At 45.6% G+C, this 18,858-nt stretch overlaps 1 protein-coding gene across 1 annotated transcript in view; it reads right to left on the reverse strand.

Moving 5' to 3' along the window:
* Positions 1-18,858, reverse strand: part of LOC146200079 (neural cell adhesion molecule 2-like) — an 87,697-nt gene that overhangs the window by 21,730 nt on the left and 47,109 nt on the right. The window contains exons 6-7 of the mRNA XM_084592266.1: positions 13,693-13,989; positions 12,581-12,865 (exon numbers count right to left, since the gene is read on the reverse strand). Of these exons, the coding sequence (XP_084448392.1) occupies positions 12,581-12,865; positions 13,693-13,989 (582 nt within the window). The remainder of the gene's footprint in view (positions 1-12,580; positions 12,866-13,692; positions 13,990-18,858) is intronic.

The raw sequence follows: 18,858 nt of genomic DNA on the forward strand, positions 1-18,858 counted from the left end.
AGGATAGTTGGTGAAAAGAAAGAAAAAAAAATAATAACGAGCCCCTATATACGTTCTCGTCTAAAAAATAACTCACACGTTGGCTCCGGAACGTGGAAGCTGGGGACAGGGGTGGATACAGAAAGAACAGGCCAGAATGGAGGAGAGAAGTGGGCAGGAGGGTGAAGAAGGGACAACCGTAAAACTAGCGTCACGGAACGTAAAGCTTGAGACGTTGAAGCCCCACCGACGATAAACCCGTTCAACTCTGTTATCGCTGAGCGGGTAATAAAGCCGTACAACTTTTATCGCGGCCACTTTGTGGGACAGAACGTTCTACGGGCTCCGTTGTTGCACCGTTGACCCTCGTCCTATTGTAGCCCCAGCACAACCTCCGCTTCAAGTGAGCGGCCGCTGCTCGTTTCGTTAAACCTTCTGGAGTTGGTTTTCGTTTCGGTTTTCGTTTACGCAAGATCTCCATACTGCCGCACGCTACATTCTTCTCTCGCAATGCGCCGAGAGACGCGTTGCACAATGCGGTTCATGTGTGGGCGTTTTCTTTAGTTTTGTTTCGTTTTAGTTTGGTTGGCAATGAAGTTGAAAAAGTTCGGTAGTGTTCTCGTCGTGCCGACCGTTCTTACAAGGCGCGTAATGTAGGCGCATGGCTGTTCTCTCCATCTTCTTTAAAAATACCTAGAACAATACACTTATATCTAGCGGACCGCGTTCCAGTCGCTTCGGAGTGTGTCTGTGGTCGTTCGTCGTCAGCGAAAAGTATATGAGAGCTCGCCAAGGTATGTCGAAAACTCCTCTGCGGACTCGGGATAAAGTGTAGAAACTCTCGATGCTTTGCATGTCAATGTACTGCGTCGCATTTGGCCTTTTAGTCCTCGTGCGCACGTTTTGCCTGCGTTGGGCAAACCGTTTTTCGCATATAAACCGGAATTTCACGCACTGGCTGCTACCAGACACATTTCTCGGAGCAGTTCTAAGGGTTCGTTGTAACACTGCTGACGTTAGGCTGGACCCAAGGCCCCAAGCGATGGTGCGGAAGGCCATGGTCTGATTTCTATGTTTTTCGCGTAGACAGAGCCGCAAGCGCTTCGCACGAAAATAACCATTAAAGTCTTGTCGGCGCGTGTGAGAAAAAATAGTTTCTAAACGAGATACGCAAATAGAAGGCGGCCGTCTGGGGCTAATGGAGCCCAGAATAGGCTTTGAAGAAACGTTTTCAGAAGCTGCAAATTTCCGGAGCAGGACAGCTGCAAACTCAAGGCAACTTCATAAAAATGGAGAACACTTTTCTTTTGTGGACGCATTTTATACACATTGCTTAGTTCAGACGCAGTAATCTAAACAATACTGAGTCATTTTTTCTCTGTATAAAGCTATTTTGTGAGCCAAATTTGCCCAGAAGCATACGTTTCGTTTGATGAAGCGCTGCTGTTGCTTTTTTCCCCAGAAGTCCAGTTCTTAGCGATATTTTTACTGAAGTTTCTTCACAAGCTTCGTCCCCAAATTATTCCAGTCTACCTCTCATATCAGTTGTTTGAGAGCTCCACATGCGTGGCTTCAGTTCAGTGTCACACATAGTTTCAGCAATTCTCGGTTTTCCTTCACATAATTACTTTTCAGTCACTTTTTCAAGCAAATGAATTGTTCAGAGACTAGACAGTGATTGATATTTCTTTGACCGCACCTCGCTCCTGATCATGAGAATTGAGATTTCCCTAAAAGCACAACCTGAGTGTTAAGGTCTTCACGTATAATTTTGATTCTCAGTCTTTGATCGTATGGTTTTTCGTTTGAGCCGCTTAATGGAGCTGTTACGGCACCAGTTCAAGTCAAAGTACCTTCACATTCTAGCGCATTATTTTATTGCAGTAAGAGACAGCCTTCTAGAGTGTTTCAAGGCCTTTTGAGTTATAATTGTGCCATGACACCTACATTTCGCGGATGGGACAAAGATTTTCAACCAACACTTCTTGAATGTAACAGCACACGTTTTAAACACCCTGAACCTGAACCAAGCAGATACTGAGGCATGACTAGAATATGCTCAAAAATTGGCTAAAATATTTACCGTTCAAGGTCGGCTATATTGTGTAAACCACAAAAACTCAAAGACAGCGACCGTCCCTCAAATATTCCAAAAGTTTTTCAGTGGCTTACTGCGTGAGTCATGAGCACATGTGTAAATTTTACGCCTAAATAGCGGGTAAAATATTCATATAAATCTTATGTGCATTAAAGTTACGTTTAAAATAAGACTTTAATTAGTCTTTCAAGACGTTCGCATTATTGGCCCCTTTGAGGGAAAATCCGGCGTTGGCGTTGTTAACGAAACATTGCGAGCCTAGCACTGGCAGACGAGGGCTGGTAGCTGCAATCTCCGCGCACTCACTGGAGATATAGGCCTCTCTGAGGGTACGTTCGGTAGGCGCTGGCAACTCGGTCCTCTCTTTTAACGCGAAAGCCTTTAATGGCTCATGTCGCAGACAAAATGTGTCCCGCTTTTGCGGCGTTTTGATTGGCCGAGGCGGAATCGCGTCATAGAGGTCTCGACGAATCACAGAGCGTCACCACAGTATACGTGCCTTATTTGGCAATATATCAATCCGTAATCAATTACTAATAATAAATTAAGTATTCAATAACCAATATTTCACTAATAGGGTAATGCGTTATTCAATCATTATTCATTATTTATTTCCTTAAGTAAATAAATATTTACCTCCTTAATTACCGAATACTTACTTACTAATTAGTCTCAGTTGCGTAACAGAATGCGGCACTCAAGCTTTCGCCTTTCCCTACTTTAGTCGCTCAAGTCCCTCATAATATTTGTAAGGCAGGGAGATATCAGGATCAACCTGCCAGGACTTTAGCATTCCCGCTATCCCTCGGCTACGCAGGCACCTTTGCATGGCTTTATATACTGGGCTATTAGCCAACTCTGTTGTTTCGTACTCTTAAGGCGGAGCTTAAGTGTCCTCCATAAATGGAACACACGCTGATTAACAACATGGAGAGATGAATAACGATCAACGCGAATAACATTCCGTGAAAAATATCACTGCGTCTAATTATCCGAAGTAGAATCAGCTGGCAATGTTTAGATACGCAAATAAAATACAACGGACCTGAAATGCGCGCGCTTAATCACCACAAGGTAAAAGCAGTCGGAATGACTTTGTATACTAAGTTTTCATGTTACATTGTTTAAAAGGGAGATGGCTGGGTCAATCGACGTATAGCCGTTTTATACTTCGGTGAATAATAGACAAGTCTGTGAATCTACTCGTAAAGTTTTAGTGCCTAACCCGCGGCACATATTACAAAAAAAAAAAAAAACGCGATAGAATTCGGAATCGTGGAACTCCTCCCATCGAGAGCGGCCGCCATATTGAAATACTCGTGTGACGACAAAAGAGAATGGACGGCGGATCGTCGTGTCCAATGCAGGCTGCAATGTTAAAGAACACATCTGTTTTTCTTCTGTGAACTATTCGCACAGTGGTCATTCCTCATGCAGGAGTGCTTGATGAACATGTTACTGCACAAAAGCGATATAGGGTAAGGTATGTTTCCTTCAGCATGAGGCACGATCACAATTTGTGGGTGGCATGCACGGTTAGGTTGCTAAGCTTATCGACGCACTGACTGTCTCATCATACCAGCGACGACGGCAGTACGACCAACGGTCGCCTATCGCCGTAGTGTGATGTTTTCGACCACGTGATGCCGACAGAAATGGTCAGAGGATGGTCGTCCGATCTGTTTTGGTCAGATCGGAGGCCCAGCGAGAACTTGCAACACGATGAGTTAACGGCCTGAACAGTTGCGCTTGTTTCTAGGTGCACTATGCTAGAAAAAAAAAAAAAAAAAAAAACAAGCCGCTACACTTTATATTTTCCCCCTTGTCATCAGCAATTACCTTGGCCAGAAATGTCGGTTGGCGCCGAACTTCCGGCCGTTCCGCGGCCAGTAGGCCCAGCTCGAGTACGCGGGGTTCGGCTCGACAATTTCGGCGAATATGGTGCACGCATTTACAAGCTTTAGCGGTTGCAAGTAGCCACCGAGTGCAGTTTTGGCAGTAGCGACCCCAAATCGACGACTGTTTAAATCACAGAGCGAGTGCACATTGAGCGGGAAGCGCCTATATGTGACCCTCTCTAGCGAATGAGGCCGGCAGCTGTCGGCGCCATTTGTGTGTATACCCGGCGCAGGCAGAAGACGTAGCATCAACAGCGCTTCTAACAGCGAAGTTGTTGTTTGTGAAGAAATATAGGTGCAACTAGTGTGAAAATAATTGTAGTTTTGGTATTGCTAGCTCAGCTTGCATTTTATGCCGTGCGAACGAGCAGCATGCATCCAGTCATTGCAAAAACTATGTAAACAAACACAGTGGGGGCGCAGTCGTAATCCGTGAATCGACTCATTCCTGCTGGAGTTAGGACTCACACACTAAATCCTAAATAATGTATATTTAGACTGAAGCATTCAAGAGTCATTTGCTGGACAAGCACTACAACAACGCAAGGTTAGGCTCGAGAGTTGGACGCTGTCGCGAGCGTGCGGCTGCGGGGTAGGCGAGACGGTGGCGTCTGGGAGGCTCATGTTAGGTGCAAGCAATGAATCCTATTCGAATCTAGTTCGGTTTTGCGATAACGGGACTGAAGCGGCAGCAGCGGCGAGGGCTTTCGTCCACTGGCCAAGGCCAGACTGAACGTAGTTTTGCAAAAAGGGTTTGTAGCAACCGAAAATATATTACTTTTACAAACACGCGCATATACCAGCCAGTCGTCAGGAGGTACCGCTTCGTTCAAAAGTTCTGTCAGCTTCTCTAATGTCGCAAAGTGCGCTCTCGCGTCAACGTACACTTGTTTGGGTTTTCTTCTTAGTTTTTAGACCGAGAGATCGAGCGACGGGCAATAGCTCAGCAATAATCAACAGAACGCTAACCCTTCCCCCTTTTGCGGCGCACACGGCTGTAGAAAACGATGGACATGTGTATTTTATATGCGGGAACGCTTGTTGCTAGGACAAGCTAACTCCCATAACGTACGAACTGTAACTTCTGACTGTATGCCTAAATAATGCAGCATGAGACGATCAATATCGGCCTCCTGGACAACTTCTAGGCGGAAGCTCAAAATAAGTCTGAGGAGCAATAAGGTTGCATATTGTAGTGAAGGCTTCTCAAAGAAAAAGGTGAACGTGCATATAAAATTTTTGTGAAAAAAAAAAAAAAGCTCTCAGCGACCACCGTGCACAGGGGGCATGCAAGTGTACAGCCGGCACTTCGAGTATTGATTGATTGATTAAAACTTTAATTTCCACCGATTTAGGAGGCCCCCTACTCCCCGTTCCTGGCACGCAGGCCTGAAGAACGGGGTCTGGAACCTCCTCGACTAAGCACTGGTGAATATGCATTGGTTATTCGGGGCCTCAGCCGCCAGGCGGACGGCTTTCTGCTGGTCAGCGGGGACGTTGGTTCGCAGCAGGGTTACCCAGGCTTCTCTACTTTTAATGTTGTCCCTAGCGCCCGTAGACTTAGGGATTGTGTGTGCTAGGACCCAAATTAGGGTGATTTTGCGATCGATTTTAGCTGCAGCTTTTAGAATTCGGGCGGCTTCTTGCGAGACCCTGCCTTTTCCGATATTTCAGAGAGCAGTTTTACTGTCGCTAAAGATCAATCTAGCCTTCGTTCCGACGCAAGAGAGCGCTATTGCGACCTCTTCAGCCGTGTCTATGTTTCTGCTTCGGATGGTGGCGGAGACGACTGGTGCGCCGCTACCATCGACTACCGCGGCGACTGCCGCCCCTGGTCGGCCGCTTGCAGCGTCTATGTAGGCAACTTCTTTTACTCTGAATTCTTTTGCACTTTTAACCAGTGCTTCTGCTCTTTTCTCCTGTCTCTCCTTGTGGTATTCTGGGTGCATGTTGCTGGGGAGAGAACGGACAATGATGTTTTCGTGACATTGTGGCGGTAGGGCAACCTTGTCGGCTGTGCCCCTATCTATTTTTCGACCCACTCATTCTAAGATGGTTCGACACGTGCTCGACCTACTTAATCTCTCATGTTGGGCGATTCTCACCGCTTCAGCAAGTTCCGTCCAGCTATTATGCACTCCCATTTCTATCAGGCGTTCCGTAGAAGAGGAGATGGGTAGACCCAGCGCCCTCTTGACTCAACGCCTGATGAGTGCGTCTATCTTATCTTTTTCATTGGTCCTGATGTTGAGGAACGGTGTGGCATAGCATATTCGACTTATTATGTACGCCTGCATCAGTCTCAAGAGGCATCTATCTTTGAGGCCTCTGCCTTTGAATGCAATCCTCGTAAATATCCCTGTTACTTGCGTCGCGTAGGTAGTGAGTTTTTTTATCTTTCCGTCATTATACCCGTCCTCTTGAATAAAAAGTCAGAGGATTCTGATTTGCTGGGCTTTTGGTACGATTTTGCCGTCGACCTTAATTTCTACATTAAAGTCGCCCTTGCAGCTCATTGATTTTGGATTATATATTAAAAGTTCGAATTTTTGCGGAGAGCACGCAAGACCCCTTTCAGCCGCGTAGGACTCAATGATGTCCGCCGCCGCCTGTAGACGTTCCTCTATGCTGCCATCGCTGCCATTGTTCATCCAGAGATTAAAGTCGTCCGCGTAAATGCTGAACTTCAGGTCTTTTATGACTTTAAGAGCGGCAGGAAAGCCTCTCATCACCACGTTAAAAAGGAAGGGGGGAGAGCACCGAGCCATGCGGCGTTCCTTTATTTCCCAGGTGGACAGTGGGGGATTCTAGGTTCTGAAACAGTTTCATCGTTCTGTTTGTCAGGAAATCCATTACGTAATTATGTGTGCTGTCGCCGACTCCTAATTCCTGCAGTCCCGCGAGAATTGCCTGGTGTTTTACATTGTCAAATGCTTTTGTTAGATCTCGTGCTAGAATTACCTTCGCGTCTCTCGATTTCGCGTCAATTACGTCATGTTGTAATCGGAGCATTACGTCCTGTGTGCACAGGCCCGGTCGGAACCCGACCATCTCGTGCGGCCACAGGTCATTTTATGCGAAGCATACTAGCCACACAACCGAGCTCTTCCTTGCTGCGCCGCGCGCGGCGCGTAGCTACCACTTGACCTACATCGGCGCACCACGTGATATGACGTCACAACAGCTGTGAAAGCTGGGGCTCTTTCGTTCCCGCTCCTACCGCTAGGAGATACTGACGTCACGCAATTGTATAAGAGGCGACGCACTCGTTGAGTCAGTTGAGCAGCGGAGCAGCGAGATGTCGGCCAAGGTGAGGGCGGCTCACCAGGCCGCAAAGTGCAAGTTACAAATAGCCACAAAAACGGGAGAAGAACGAGAAGTACGGCTTGCCAAACGACGTGCACAGTATGCAGCTAGACGGCAGCGTTCGACAACCGATGCCGAGGTGAAGGATGAAGCTTCGAGTACTTCTACTCGGTTCGAGTGGCGAAATGCTACCAAACGGAAAATGCGTGCTGAAGACTGATCATCATAGTGTATTTATTGGTTTGAGAAAAATAAAGGAAGAAGCAGAGTAACACGTGAGTCGTTCTTGTCTATGAAATGACTAACCAGGTATAGCCAGGTAAGGTTTAATTTTTTAGGCTAGTATGCTTCGCATCCTAGGCTTAACCATAAGCTAAGCCAGACCAATTTTTTCTCTATAATATTTGTTAGCCTTGTTTGCATTACGCGTTCCATAAGGTTTCCAATGCATGAGGTTCGAGAAATAGGTCTGAGGTTTTATAATTTCGGGGGCTTGCCAGGTTTTGGAATTAGCACAACGTTTGCAGCTTTCCACTGCTGGGGAAGACGACCGCTACTGCATACATCTTGCATGTAGTTGGTGAGTGCCTTTATGGAAGCGTCGTCTAGGTTTCGTAGCATTTTATTTGTTATTCCATCAGGGCCGGGAGCTGATCGCGTCTTTAAGCTCAGGATTTCGGCTCTAACTTACGCTTCTAAGATGGGCGCGTCGAGGGCCTCGTTCGGTAAGCCCGCGTATTGCCTAAGAGGGAGGGGTATCGCCGACATATGTGTCTACACGTTTAGTTATTAGTTCCGCGTCATTCCCCTCGAACGCGCGTCTTGCCTTTGCTATTGTTGTGTCTGACTGTGTTTTCGAACTGTCGGGATCAAGAAGATATCGTAGCAGGCTCCACGTCTTTGAAAGGCTCATGTTGCCCTCCATTTCATCGCACCTGTTACACCAGTTTTGCTCGCAGAGTTTAATTGCATAATCCTCAATTTCCTTATTGGGCCTGGCTATTTTTTGCCTTAGGTTTCGGTTCCATCTCTGACACCGGAGGCGTCTTTCCATACTTTTTTTGCTTCCCACATGTGTAGGAGTTTCCTGTCGACGGTGCATCGTCCCCCTCTAGGGTAATGGTAGCGGATTTAACGTGGTGCATGAGGGTTTCTGCCCAATTGTCGATATTTTCAATATTTCCTCCATGTTTGCGGATTCCCTAATTTGTCTGAATTGCTCCCATTCGATTGCGCTGATGACCTTTTCTCGTCTTACTTTGACTCCTCGTTTAAGCGTTATTTCGAGGACATAATGATCGCTTCCAAAGTTGAGCTCTGTGTTCTTCCACCTGAGCTCCTCTATGTTTTTGGTGAATGTTAAGTCTGGGGTTGTGTCTTTGCTCACACTGTTTCCCATCCTGGTCGGGCAGCCAGAGTTTGTCTGCAGGATGAGGTTTAATTCGTGAAAATCTTCCCATAACTGCCTGCCCTTCGGATCTTGCCTATTATACCCCCATTCTTGGTGGAGGCAATCGAGTATATATCGTTGTGACGTCAGCGGCCAATGGTTGCCTGAACAGGAAGCTGCTTTCAAATTAATAAACAATATTCATTTTAAAATTATCTATTGCACCGAATGCGCTCATATTTCTAAGAATTATAATTTATAACGTATGGAGTGAAACGCAACAATCAGTAAATGCTCAAATATTATCTATCTGTCGTGACCCCTAGAACTTCAGTTGAAATCATTCACCATTCAGACTTGCTGAGAACTCTAAGAAGCAAATCTCACGAGCGGGCAAGTAAAGGTCATCGCACATACGTGTTTGTTAAACTATCTGAATTCCTCGCTGAGAGAGAATTCCAAAATTGCTTTCTTTCAAAAACCGAAACGTTTTCTGAGCGCCTACTTTATCTATTAACTAGGCCGGTGGCGTAGCAGTAAAACATCCGCCTCGCATGCAAGAGGACGGGGTTCAAATCCCGGTGCCGCGCAATTCTCCACCGGATTTAAAAAAAAAATCCGCGTGTCGATGGAATTGCATAAAAAGGCTTAGGGTACGACCTGATGCCGGTGAACACCTCCGGCAACGCACTCACTCACCAGAACAGGATTTGGCCACCCTGGTGCAGTAATTGGCCACAACCTCTCATGATAAGCTCCATAAAACCCCGGCCCTCAGTCACCAGCGGCTGCGGAACAACTGACCATGGCGGCGGTCAGACATATGACGCAGCAGGGGGTGCTAAGAACTTCTGACTCCGCTGGACAGGCCGCCATTGGAAACTGACACTGGCAACGTTTAACGTTAGAACCCTAGCTAGTGCAGCTAGCGTAGCAGTGCTGTTAGAGGAACTAAAAGATATGAAATGGGATGCCATAGGGCTTAGTGAGGTTAGGAGGCCGAATGAGGCATATACTGTACTGAAGGATGGGCATGTACCGTGTTATCGAGGCTTACCAGAGAGGCGACAACTAGGAGTAGGTTTCCTTGTCAATAAGTACATAGCGGGTAATAAAGATGAATTCTATAGTATTAATGAGAGGGTGGCAGACATAGTAATTAGGCTTAATAAGCGGTAGAAACGGACGGTTGTGCAGGCCTATGCACCTACAGGTAGTTATGATGACCAGGCAGTTGAAAGCTTCTACGAAGATGTAGAATCGGCAATGCGAAAAATAAGGACGAAGTATATTGTACTAATGGGCGACTTCAATGCTAAGGTAGGGAAAAAGCAGGCAGGAGACCAGGCAGTAGGTGACAATGGCATCGGCTCTAGGAGTAACGGGGGAGAGTTACTAGTTGAGTTTCCAGAGCGCAATAACTTAACAATCATGAATGCCTTCTTCAGCAAACGGAAGAAGCGGAAATGGACATTGAAAAGTCCTGACGGGGAGAATAAAAAATGAAATTGACTTCATAATGTGTTCAACCCCCGCCATTGTGCAAGATGTAGAGGTAATCGGGAAAGTGCGATGCAGTGACCACAGGATGGTGAGGTCCCGAATTAGCCTAAATCTGAAGAAGGAGCGCAACAGATTAGTAAGAAAGAATCCCGTCAACGGATTAGCGGTGAGTGAGAGGGCAGAAGAATTCAGGATCTCTCTACAGAATAGATATTCAGCTCTAACCGAGGATAGCGACATTACCCTAGAAGCAATGAACAATAATTTCAGAGATACCATTACTGAGTGTGCGGTGGAAGTAGGCGGTAGTATAGTTAGGGAGGATACCGGTAAGCTGTCTAAAGAGACGAAAGATTTGATTAAGAAACGCCAGAGTATGAAAGCTTCCAATCGAACAGACTATATCAAATTGGCCGAGATATCAAAGCTAATCAGTAAGCGCAAGGTGGCTGATATAAGGAAGTATAACATGGAGAAAATTGAACATGCTGTAAAGAACGGGGGAAGCCTTAAAGCGGTAAAGCGGAAATTGGGCATAGGCAAAAACCAGATGTATGCGATAAAGGACAAGGCGGGCAACGTCATCACGAATATGGACAAGATAGTCAAAGTAGCCGAGGAGTTCTATACAGATCTCTACAGTAGCCAAAGTAGTCAGGATCGTAACGAGATTGGCGGCAGGGAAAAACAGTCACACGTTCCACCAGTGACGAAGGACGAGGTCAAGAAAGCATTAGAAACTATGAAAAGGGGGAAATTAGCTGGAGAGGATCAGATAACTACAGATTTGCTAAAGGACGGGGGGGATATCGTGCTAGAGAAACTGGCCACCCTTTATACGCAGTGTTTGGTGTCATCGACAGTACCGGAACCATGGAAGAATGGAAACATTATCCTCATTCATAAGAAAGAGGACTCTAAGGACCTTAAAAATTACAGACCAATCAGCTCACTGTCTGTTACGTATAAGGTATTTACTAAGGTGATCGCTAATAGAATCAGGACAACCTTAGACTGCAATCAAGCAAAGGATGAAGCAGGTTTTCGGAAACGGTACTCTACTGTCGATCATATCTATACCATCAATCAGGTGATAGAAAAATGCTCGGAATATAATCAGCCTTTATACATAGCATGCATTGATTACGAAAAAGCATTTGATTTAGTTGAAACATCAGCGGTGATGCAGGCATTGCGAAATAAGGGAGTAGACGAGCCATACGTGAAAGTGCTGGACGATATATATAGTGGCTGCACAGCAACCATAGTTCTGCATGAAGAAAGTAACAAAATTCCCATAAAGAAAGGTGTTAGGCAAGGAGACACTATCTTCCCAGTTCTACTCACAGCTTGCTGAGAGGAGGTATTCAGAGACTTGGAATGGGAGCAGTTAGGGATAAGGGTAGATGAAGAATACCTCAGTAATCTGCGATTTTCTGATGACATTGCCTTGCTAAGCAACTTGGGTGATGAACTGCAAATTATGATTCATGACCTAGACAGGCAAAGTAGAAAGGTAGGCTTGAAAATCAATATGGAGAAGACTAAGGTAATGTTCAACAGCCTCGGGAAGAAACAGCAGTTTACATTAGGTAGCGAAGTACTGGAAGTAGTTGGCGATTATGTATACTTAGGACAGGTAGTAACCGCAGATCCGGACAATGAAAAGGAAATAACAAGAAGAATAAGATTGGGATGGAGCGCATTTGGCAAGCACTCGCAGAATATGACTAGCAGCTTACCGGTATCTTTCAAGAGGAAAGTATACAACAGTTGCATCTTACCTGTACTCAGCTATGGGGCTGAAACGTGGAGGCTAACCAAGAGAGTTCTACTTAAGTTGAGGACAACCCACAGGGCTATGGAACGAAAAATGGTAGGGGTAACATTAAGAGATAGGAAGCGTGCAGAGTGGGTCAGAGAAATAACTCAAGTAACCGACATTCTAGTGGAAATTAAGAAGATGAAATGGGCATAGGCAGGACATGTAGTGCGAAGAGAGAATAACCGATGGTCGCTTAGGGTAACAAGCTTGATTCCAAGAGAAGGAAAGTGTAGCAGGGGGCGGCAAAAAGGGGGCAGAAAGGTGGGTGGATGAGGTTAAGAAGTTCGCGGTGGTCAAGTGGATGCAGCTAGCACAGAACCGGGTTAAGTGGAGAAATATGGGAGAGGCATTCGCCCTGCAGTGGGTGTGATGATAATGATGATGATGATGATGATGATGATGATGATGATGATTACTTTATCTATTTGACTCTAACCTTTCTGCGCTCCACAAAGAATGCAAGTCATGTCACCGAAAACATTCTTGCATCCAAGATGAGCCGCAGTATGCGGCATGCATTTTTTTCTGACAATGACCACAGGCCATAGGCGCATGCATGTGAGAAGGGGCAGGAAGCTTACGTTGAACGCGTAGTTGCAGGGTGTCGCCCTGTGTTCGCCCTTCGGAATTCTCTGCGCTACACGAGTAGAGGCCAGAGTGGTGCGTCTGCACGCGCTGGATGACCAGGAAGTTCTTGGAGACGAGCACGTTCTCCGAGGCCTGCAGCTCCTGGCCGTTGAATTGCCAAGCTACTTCGTCCACGGCTGGGTTGGCATCCGTGCGGCATTCCAGGTATACGTCGTTATTCTCTTGGATGTTCTCCAGGCTCAGTTTTGTGCCCAGTTGAAGGGAGATCTTGGGCTTGTCTGCAGTGCAGCAAAAACAATAAAACACAGTGTCAGACACTGAAAAGGGACATTGAAGTTTCGCCTTCATCGAAACCCAGCCGCCGGTGCCGGTTTCGATCCCGACCACCGGCGGCTGCGTTTCGATGGAGGCGAAAACAAGTAGCGTCCGTGTGCTGTGCGATGTCAATGCACATTAAAGATCCCCACATGGTCTAAATTACTCCGGGGCCCTCCACTATGGCACTCCTTTCTCTCTTTCCACTTTTATTCCCACCTTCCTCCCTTTCCTTTCGGCGCGGTCAGGTACCCACAAAACTAGTGTGATAGATACTGCACCTTTTTTTACCTGTGAACCAATTTTGGTTGGTAACAACTTTATTTATAGTCCTGCAGAGCTTTCGTCAACGGGGCCTTAGGTCTCCTACGTGGGGAAGTCGAGGTGTTGCTTCACCGTCGCATGTCATTATTATAGTATTAGGCACGTGTTAAGAATAAACTCGTGTACAGCTTCGGTAATAGAGTGCAGAAGCAGAGAAGATTGGCTGATTGATTCATTGATTCTTTACGATATTTATGTATCCAGTTGGTTAAAAGGCTAATTGCCTTATACAGTAAGAGTATATAAGAATTTATTTCCGAGAGAACAAGATAACAGCTCAATTTCAATATCTAGCGATCGAAAAAACATACAATAATCATTGGGGACATTTCTCTACACTGGTGACTAAAGGCAACCACTATGCTCGCCTCCCTACAAGAGTTGTCAGTCTCACTTCTTTAAATCCACATAAAAGTATAAAGCATGTGATGCTCTATGAAAATCCGGCAAGCTTCCATTTACTCACACTGGACGTCCATGGTCCAGGTGTCTTCTTCGACGCTGTCCGCCATGGCCGGGTTCTTAGCGCGGCAGGCCAGGCTTGAGCCGTGGTCGTCGCTTGACGGCGTGAACGACACCACGCTCGTTGTGATGTTGCCGTCCGTGGAGACGTACACGAAAGTGTGGTTCAGCTGCCGCAGGCCCTTCCACCAAGTCACCACCGGAGGTGGCCGCGAACCCCAGACCTCGCAAACAATCTCGGCAGGGAGACCCGCGGAGATTGGGATGTCACCACGCCTTATCTTCACAGATGTGGGTCGCACTGAAACGTAGTGTTCGAGATATGAAGACCAGAAGCTGCTGATCTCTCTCTAGGCTTCCGCATGGCTATTGTAGTTCGGAGACAATCACATGGGTAGCCTCACAATTCACCGCGTCAAACACGTAGTAGCGGGCAGCCATACTCATCCATCATAACACACGTTTGGAATTACCACCAGTATTAGTGACTATACTTCCACCTCTTGTTTGCCTGGGATATATCGTAACGAAAACTTGAAACGCAAGCAGTGGTCTAGCACCAAAGTACTTCTACAAGATGTTATTATTTTAAATTAAAAATGGCGCATGTCTAAAGGCTTTCAATTTCAGTTTTCTCATTTGTTCTTATTATTCTAAGAACCAGAATGATTCGTTCAGCTTCCATTTTTTTGGCGAGCATGCGTAATTTCTTCGTTTTTTTTTTTATTTCAGCGTAATATATTGATGGCTTTATTACGATAACAATAATAAATGTGTCTTAAAACACCGGCCAATTTCATCTGTAGAAAAGAAGCAGCCTATAGTTTTAAGCATTTCTAAAGTATTATGCACTCGTTAAGCATTTTGCATCATGCCAAAAACCTACCTTTTTAATCAGTATTATGTGTTCTTCGTCAACGAAGAAAAAAAAAACATGGCACAAACACTATACGTCCTCTTTCAAATTTTCACGGTATTTAATAGCTCATCTTTAATTAGAAGTTAATTCTTGAGAGATCTGGGAGGACCGTGTAAGGAATTTCTAGCTTTATAATTTAGCAGTATGGCTGCGCTTGGGTGGATGTCAATGAGTAATTACTCCCTCATTACAAATCTAATCCACCTTCGAGAATTCCATTAAATATTTGACCCCACACCATTCCCATTTCGAGTTATAGATCACTTCGCCCTCACCCTATCATTTGATCTGCTAACCGTCCTGGTTAGCTCAGTCAGTAGAGCGGCTGTCCCGGAAAGGCGGTGGGACCGGGTACGATCCCCGCATCAGGTCGAATTTTGCTTTAATTACGAAGTTTCCAAGGAAGCTGTACAAATTTCCTTCGGAGCCTTATGGCCGCGCTTGGGTGGATGTCAATGAGTAACTACTACTTTCTTAAGGAATTAAGAAAGAGGTATACACTCCTAGAAATTCATACCTGTGGTGACGCGGTCCTCATTAATTGTGCTTTATTAGGTGAAAGGAATTCTATCACAATATCTGGCAGACTATGCAGCCTGCAGGCTCATCACAACATAGTTGTTCTTTTTTACCCCTCGGCATTATCTTCTCTGTGATTGAGCAGTGAGCTATGCCACCTGCTCAGGTTGCCGCAAACTTCAGCAAGGGCATCCCGGGCTTCGCACTAGCAGTAGCGGTTGACTCCCAACATTATCCTCTGAGCACGAACTACTGTCGTAAATCATCGCAATGTGGCCTCGTGCCCTTGCAGTTCAGGCCTGTTATTCCACGCGCTAAATGAAATGAAATAAAGCACAATTCTAAACGATTATGGTATAACACTATTACCTATATGTATCTCTTTGAATGTGTGAGTGGCCACTGCTGTGGCAGCTAAGTGCTCACAAAATAGATTTCCCCGCTCAAGGGCGCGCGATGATTTACCGTCCTCTCATTAGTTTATTTAGTGGGCTCATTAAACTTCCCGACGCGCGAATAAAGAAAGCCCAAAACGGGAGTAGTTTCGGTCTAATTTATCACGCAATGTGTTCAAAAAGTGCAACTTTTTCCTATTATTACTTCAGTATAAAGAACATGGCAGTGTTTTAAAATAGTTAAACCGAGCAGGCGTCGGAAAGCATCTCTGTAACCTTGTCGGCTCATAGCTTGGCTTTGTGTTTACAAGTTTGGGAAGACGACGATATGCAGCGCAATACGCGAGAGGGTGGAAGAAAAACACGTGGGATGATCGGGTGCGCGGGTAGTTACGAGGGTCTTTACCTGCTCCCCACGTGAAGTACATGGGTTAAAACTTCCTCCGACGAGCGTTTTTTGTTCGTTTGTTTGCCTGTTTCTACGTTAGAAGGGTAAGATCATTTCAAAAACTTAAAACATATATCTGACTTCATACTTAGTACCTCATGAAGTAGTATTCTTTAACGAAAAAAAAAACACGGTTTATTTTTAACTTCGGGGTAAACAACTCATAACGCAAACACCATCCGATCCACATCCTGTTAGTAACGCATCCTTACTTGTAAGAAGGCAGGCATGATATGTCTGGTCGAAAAACCCATTTCGAAAACGAACACCTTCTGGAACACGGCGCAGGACGTGCGCGAACATTACTCAAATCGCGACGCACTAATGATGCAGTCATACTTGGGGTACCTGCATTAGCCAGGATACACTTTGATCGCGTGTTGAAATCTCATCTCGATGAAGGAACCTCGCTTCACACGCCAAATGAGTTGCGTATCTTCCGTGAATAACAAATTGCAAGCACGCCAGCCTGCATTTCCACAAGGAGACCAGCCGGTGCGAGTGGTATCACGTAGTCGCAAGTGTAGCTTCACGGTGCGTAATGGAGTGCCTAAAAGCAGTCTCCTAATGCTTCGTACTGTCGGACTAAGAGGTAGGCTTATCGCTGCTAAACACGTATCCAAAAACTTTCGCACTATCATTCTATTTCACACGTGCTAGCATATTATAATTATTTGCGAATTTATTTGAAACACTCGGCTAAAAAAAAAACAATGTGCAAGACAACTACCTCTTTGGTGAACATTATTATTTCTTTTTTGAAAGCAAGAATAGAACAACCCAAACAAAACTAGGGAAGCAGCAAACGCATTACTCTTCTAGAACGAAATCTCGTGCTATGAAAAACAGCGCGGTGCTTAGAAAAACAAAATTTTCCATGGTCGTTAAGAAAGCCACAGAAGTCGAAGAAAGAGTAGAGAAAAAGTTCCTATACGGCTACGAGAGTATAACGAGAATGGTTCGGCGGAAGCTACGTAGTGGGTGTAACAATTTGTTTTTACTCGCAAACTAAGACAGACGGAGGTGAGTGCATACTTGCCCATGACGGCAACGATACTCTCAAGAACTTCTTTAGAAATATCTTTTACAGCACTGACAGTTAACCTGCATGTTTATTTAGGCGTACTGGTTAAAGTTTACGAATCGAAACTTCGTGTGCCGCCTGCATACCGAGGCAGCTGGCAACTGGCACGTGGCACTGTGGATGCCTGTGACGACGTCACAAACCTGTAGAACGAATTAACAAAACCTAACGCTGACAATTCACTTCTTTCACCTAAAGTTGTTTTGGCTTTTTTTTTTTTTGAGCGGGGGGGGGGAGAGGGGTAAAGGGGTCTTTAAGCGAAGCATTAAGCATTCCATCTTTATGAAGCAAAATATCTATAGAAAGAACAGTATCATGTCGGCATGCACGCATGCGTCAACAGTGCACTTCTCCAAAAGATGCTTCACCATGTACAGTCTCTAGTAAAATTAGCGCAAGTGACTGGCGACTGGTGACTGGTGATACTCTCACCACACGGCGTTGCGGTTCGCCGACATGCCTATTGGGCCGTTGCCATTTTTGCATCACAGGGAGGGGACAGCATGATGTTTGATGTTACAATTATTAAGCGTGCCTCCGCCCGAGCGTCGAACCGGCAGTCTTACGTGACTGCATATATGACATTTATTTTTGGCCCGGTCACCATGAGCAAACATAGCTTCTTTTTTTTTTGTAGTTTTTATGTAAGTTTGAAGTCCGCATTAAAACGGAAAGAAAAGAGAGCGGGCGATACAGAAAAATAAATTTTACCTGGCCGGGGCAGCACGTTGAGCACCCCCTAATACTTAAAAAAGGGAACGGCTCGGTACCCTCGTAATCAACCACTTCTTCAACTGCAGCACGACGAGTTGTCATTCCGGCGATCCGATGATCCATCACGTGTGCAAATCATTTTTTAGTTCAGTTCAGTCGTTCAGTCGTCTCTGACTCTTCGTGACCCTATGGAACATGTCACGCCACGCTTTCCGGTCTCTCACTATCTTCCTAACATCACATAACTTCATCTGCAGCGCCTCGAGGATGCCATCTAATCATCGCGTTTGCTGCCTACCCCTTCTCCGGCGACCATCAACCTTTCCCAACATCAAATCTTTCTCCAGCGACTCCTCTCTTCTCATCAGATGACCAAAGTAGCTGAGCTTTAACTTTAGAATTTGACCCTCCAATGAGCAGTCAGGGTTTTATGGTGGACAACATCGACTGATTTGATTTTGTGGCCGTCCAAGGAACTCTCAAGAGTCTACGCAAGCACCACAATTCAAATGCATCAATTCGTCGGCGGTCAGCCTACTTCACAGTCCAACTCTCGCATCCATACATCACAACTGGAAAGACCATAGCACGAGTTATACGGATCTTGGTTGGCAGTGTAATGTCTCTGCTCTTTACTAGGCGGTCAAGGCTAGCCATGGCTCTCTTTCGCAGAAGCAGGCGTCTCCTAATTTTATGGCTGCAGCCTCCTTCCAGGGTAATCTTGGAGCCCAAGAACAGAAAATCTGTCACAGCTTCCACTTCTTCTACTTTGATGCTCCAGGACTTGATAGGGCAATACGCCATGATCTTTGTCTTTTCAATGTTCAGTTTACGCCCAAACTGCTCACTCTCTTCTTGTACGCGCATGAAAAGTCTCTTCAGTTCCACTTCACTTACTGCCATTAAATAAACATTTTTACTCACGACTTTACTTATTCTTTCATTACACGTAATGCCGCAGTAATTCGCGGAACACTATTTGCTCTCCTTTTTGAACACAGCTAAACATCTGTACAGACGTTAACCTCGTCATCAGCTGCCTGAATTCGATGACTTCACGGCAATAGATCATCTCATAGCCTTCCAAATAA

Source organism: Amblyomma maculatum, chromosome 2 (assembly GCF_055883805.1).
Source record: "Amblyomma maculatum isolate TAMU_Amacu chromosome 2, ASM5588380v1, whole genome shotgun sequence".
Taxonomy (NCBI): domain Eukaryota; kingdom Metazoa; phylum Arthropoda; class Arachnida; order Ixodida; family Ixodidae; genus Amblyomma; species Amblyomma maculatum.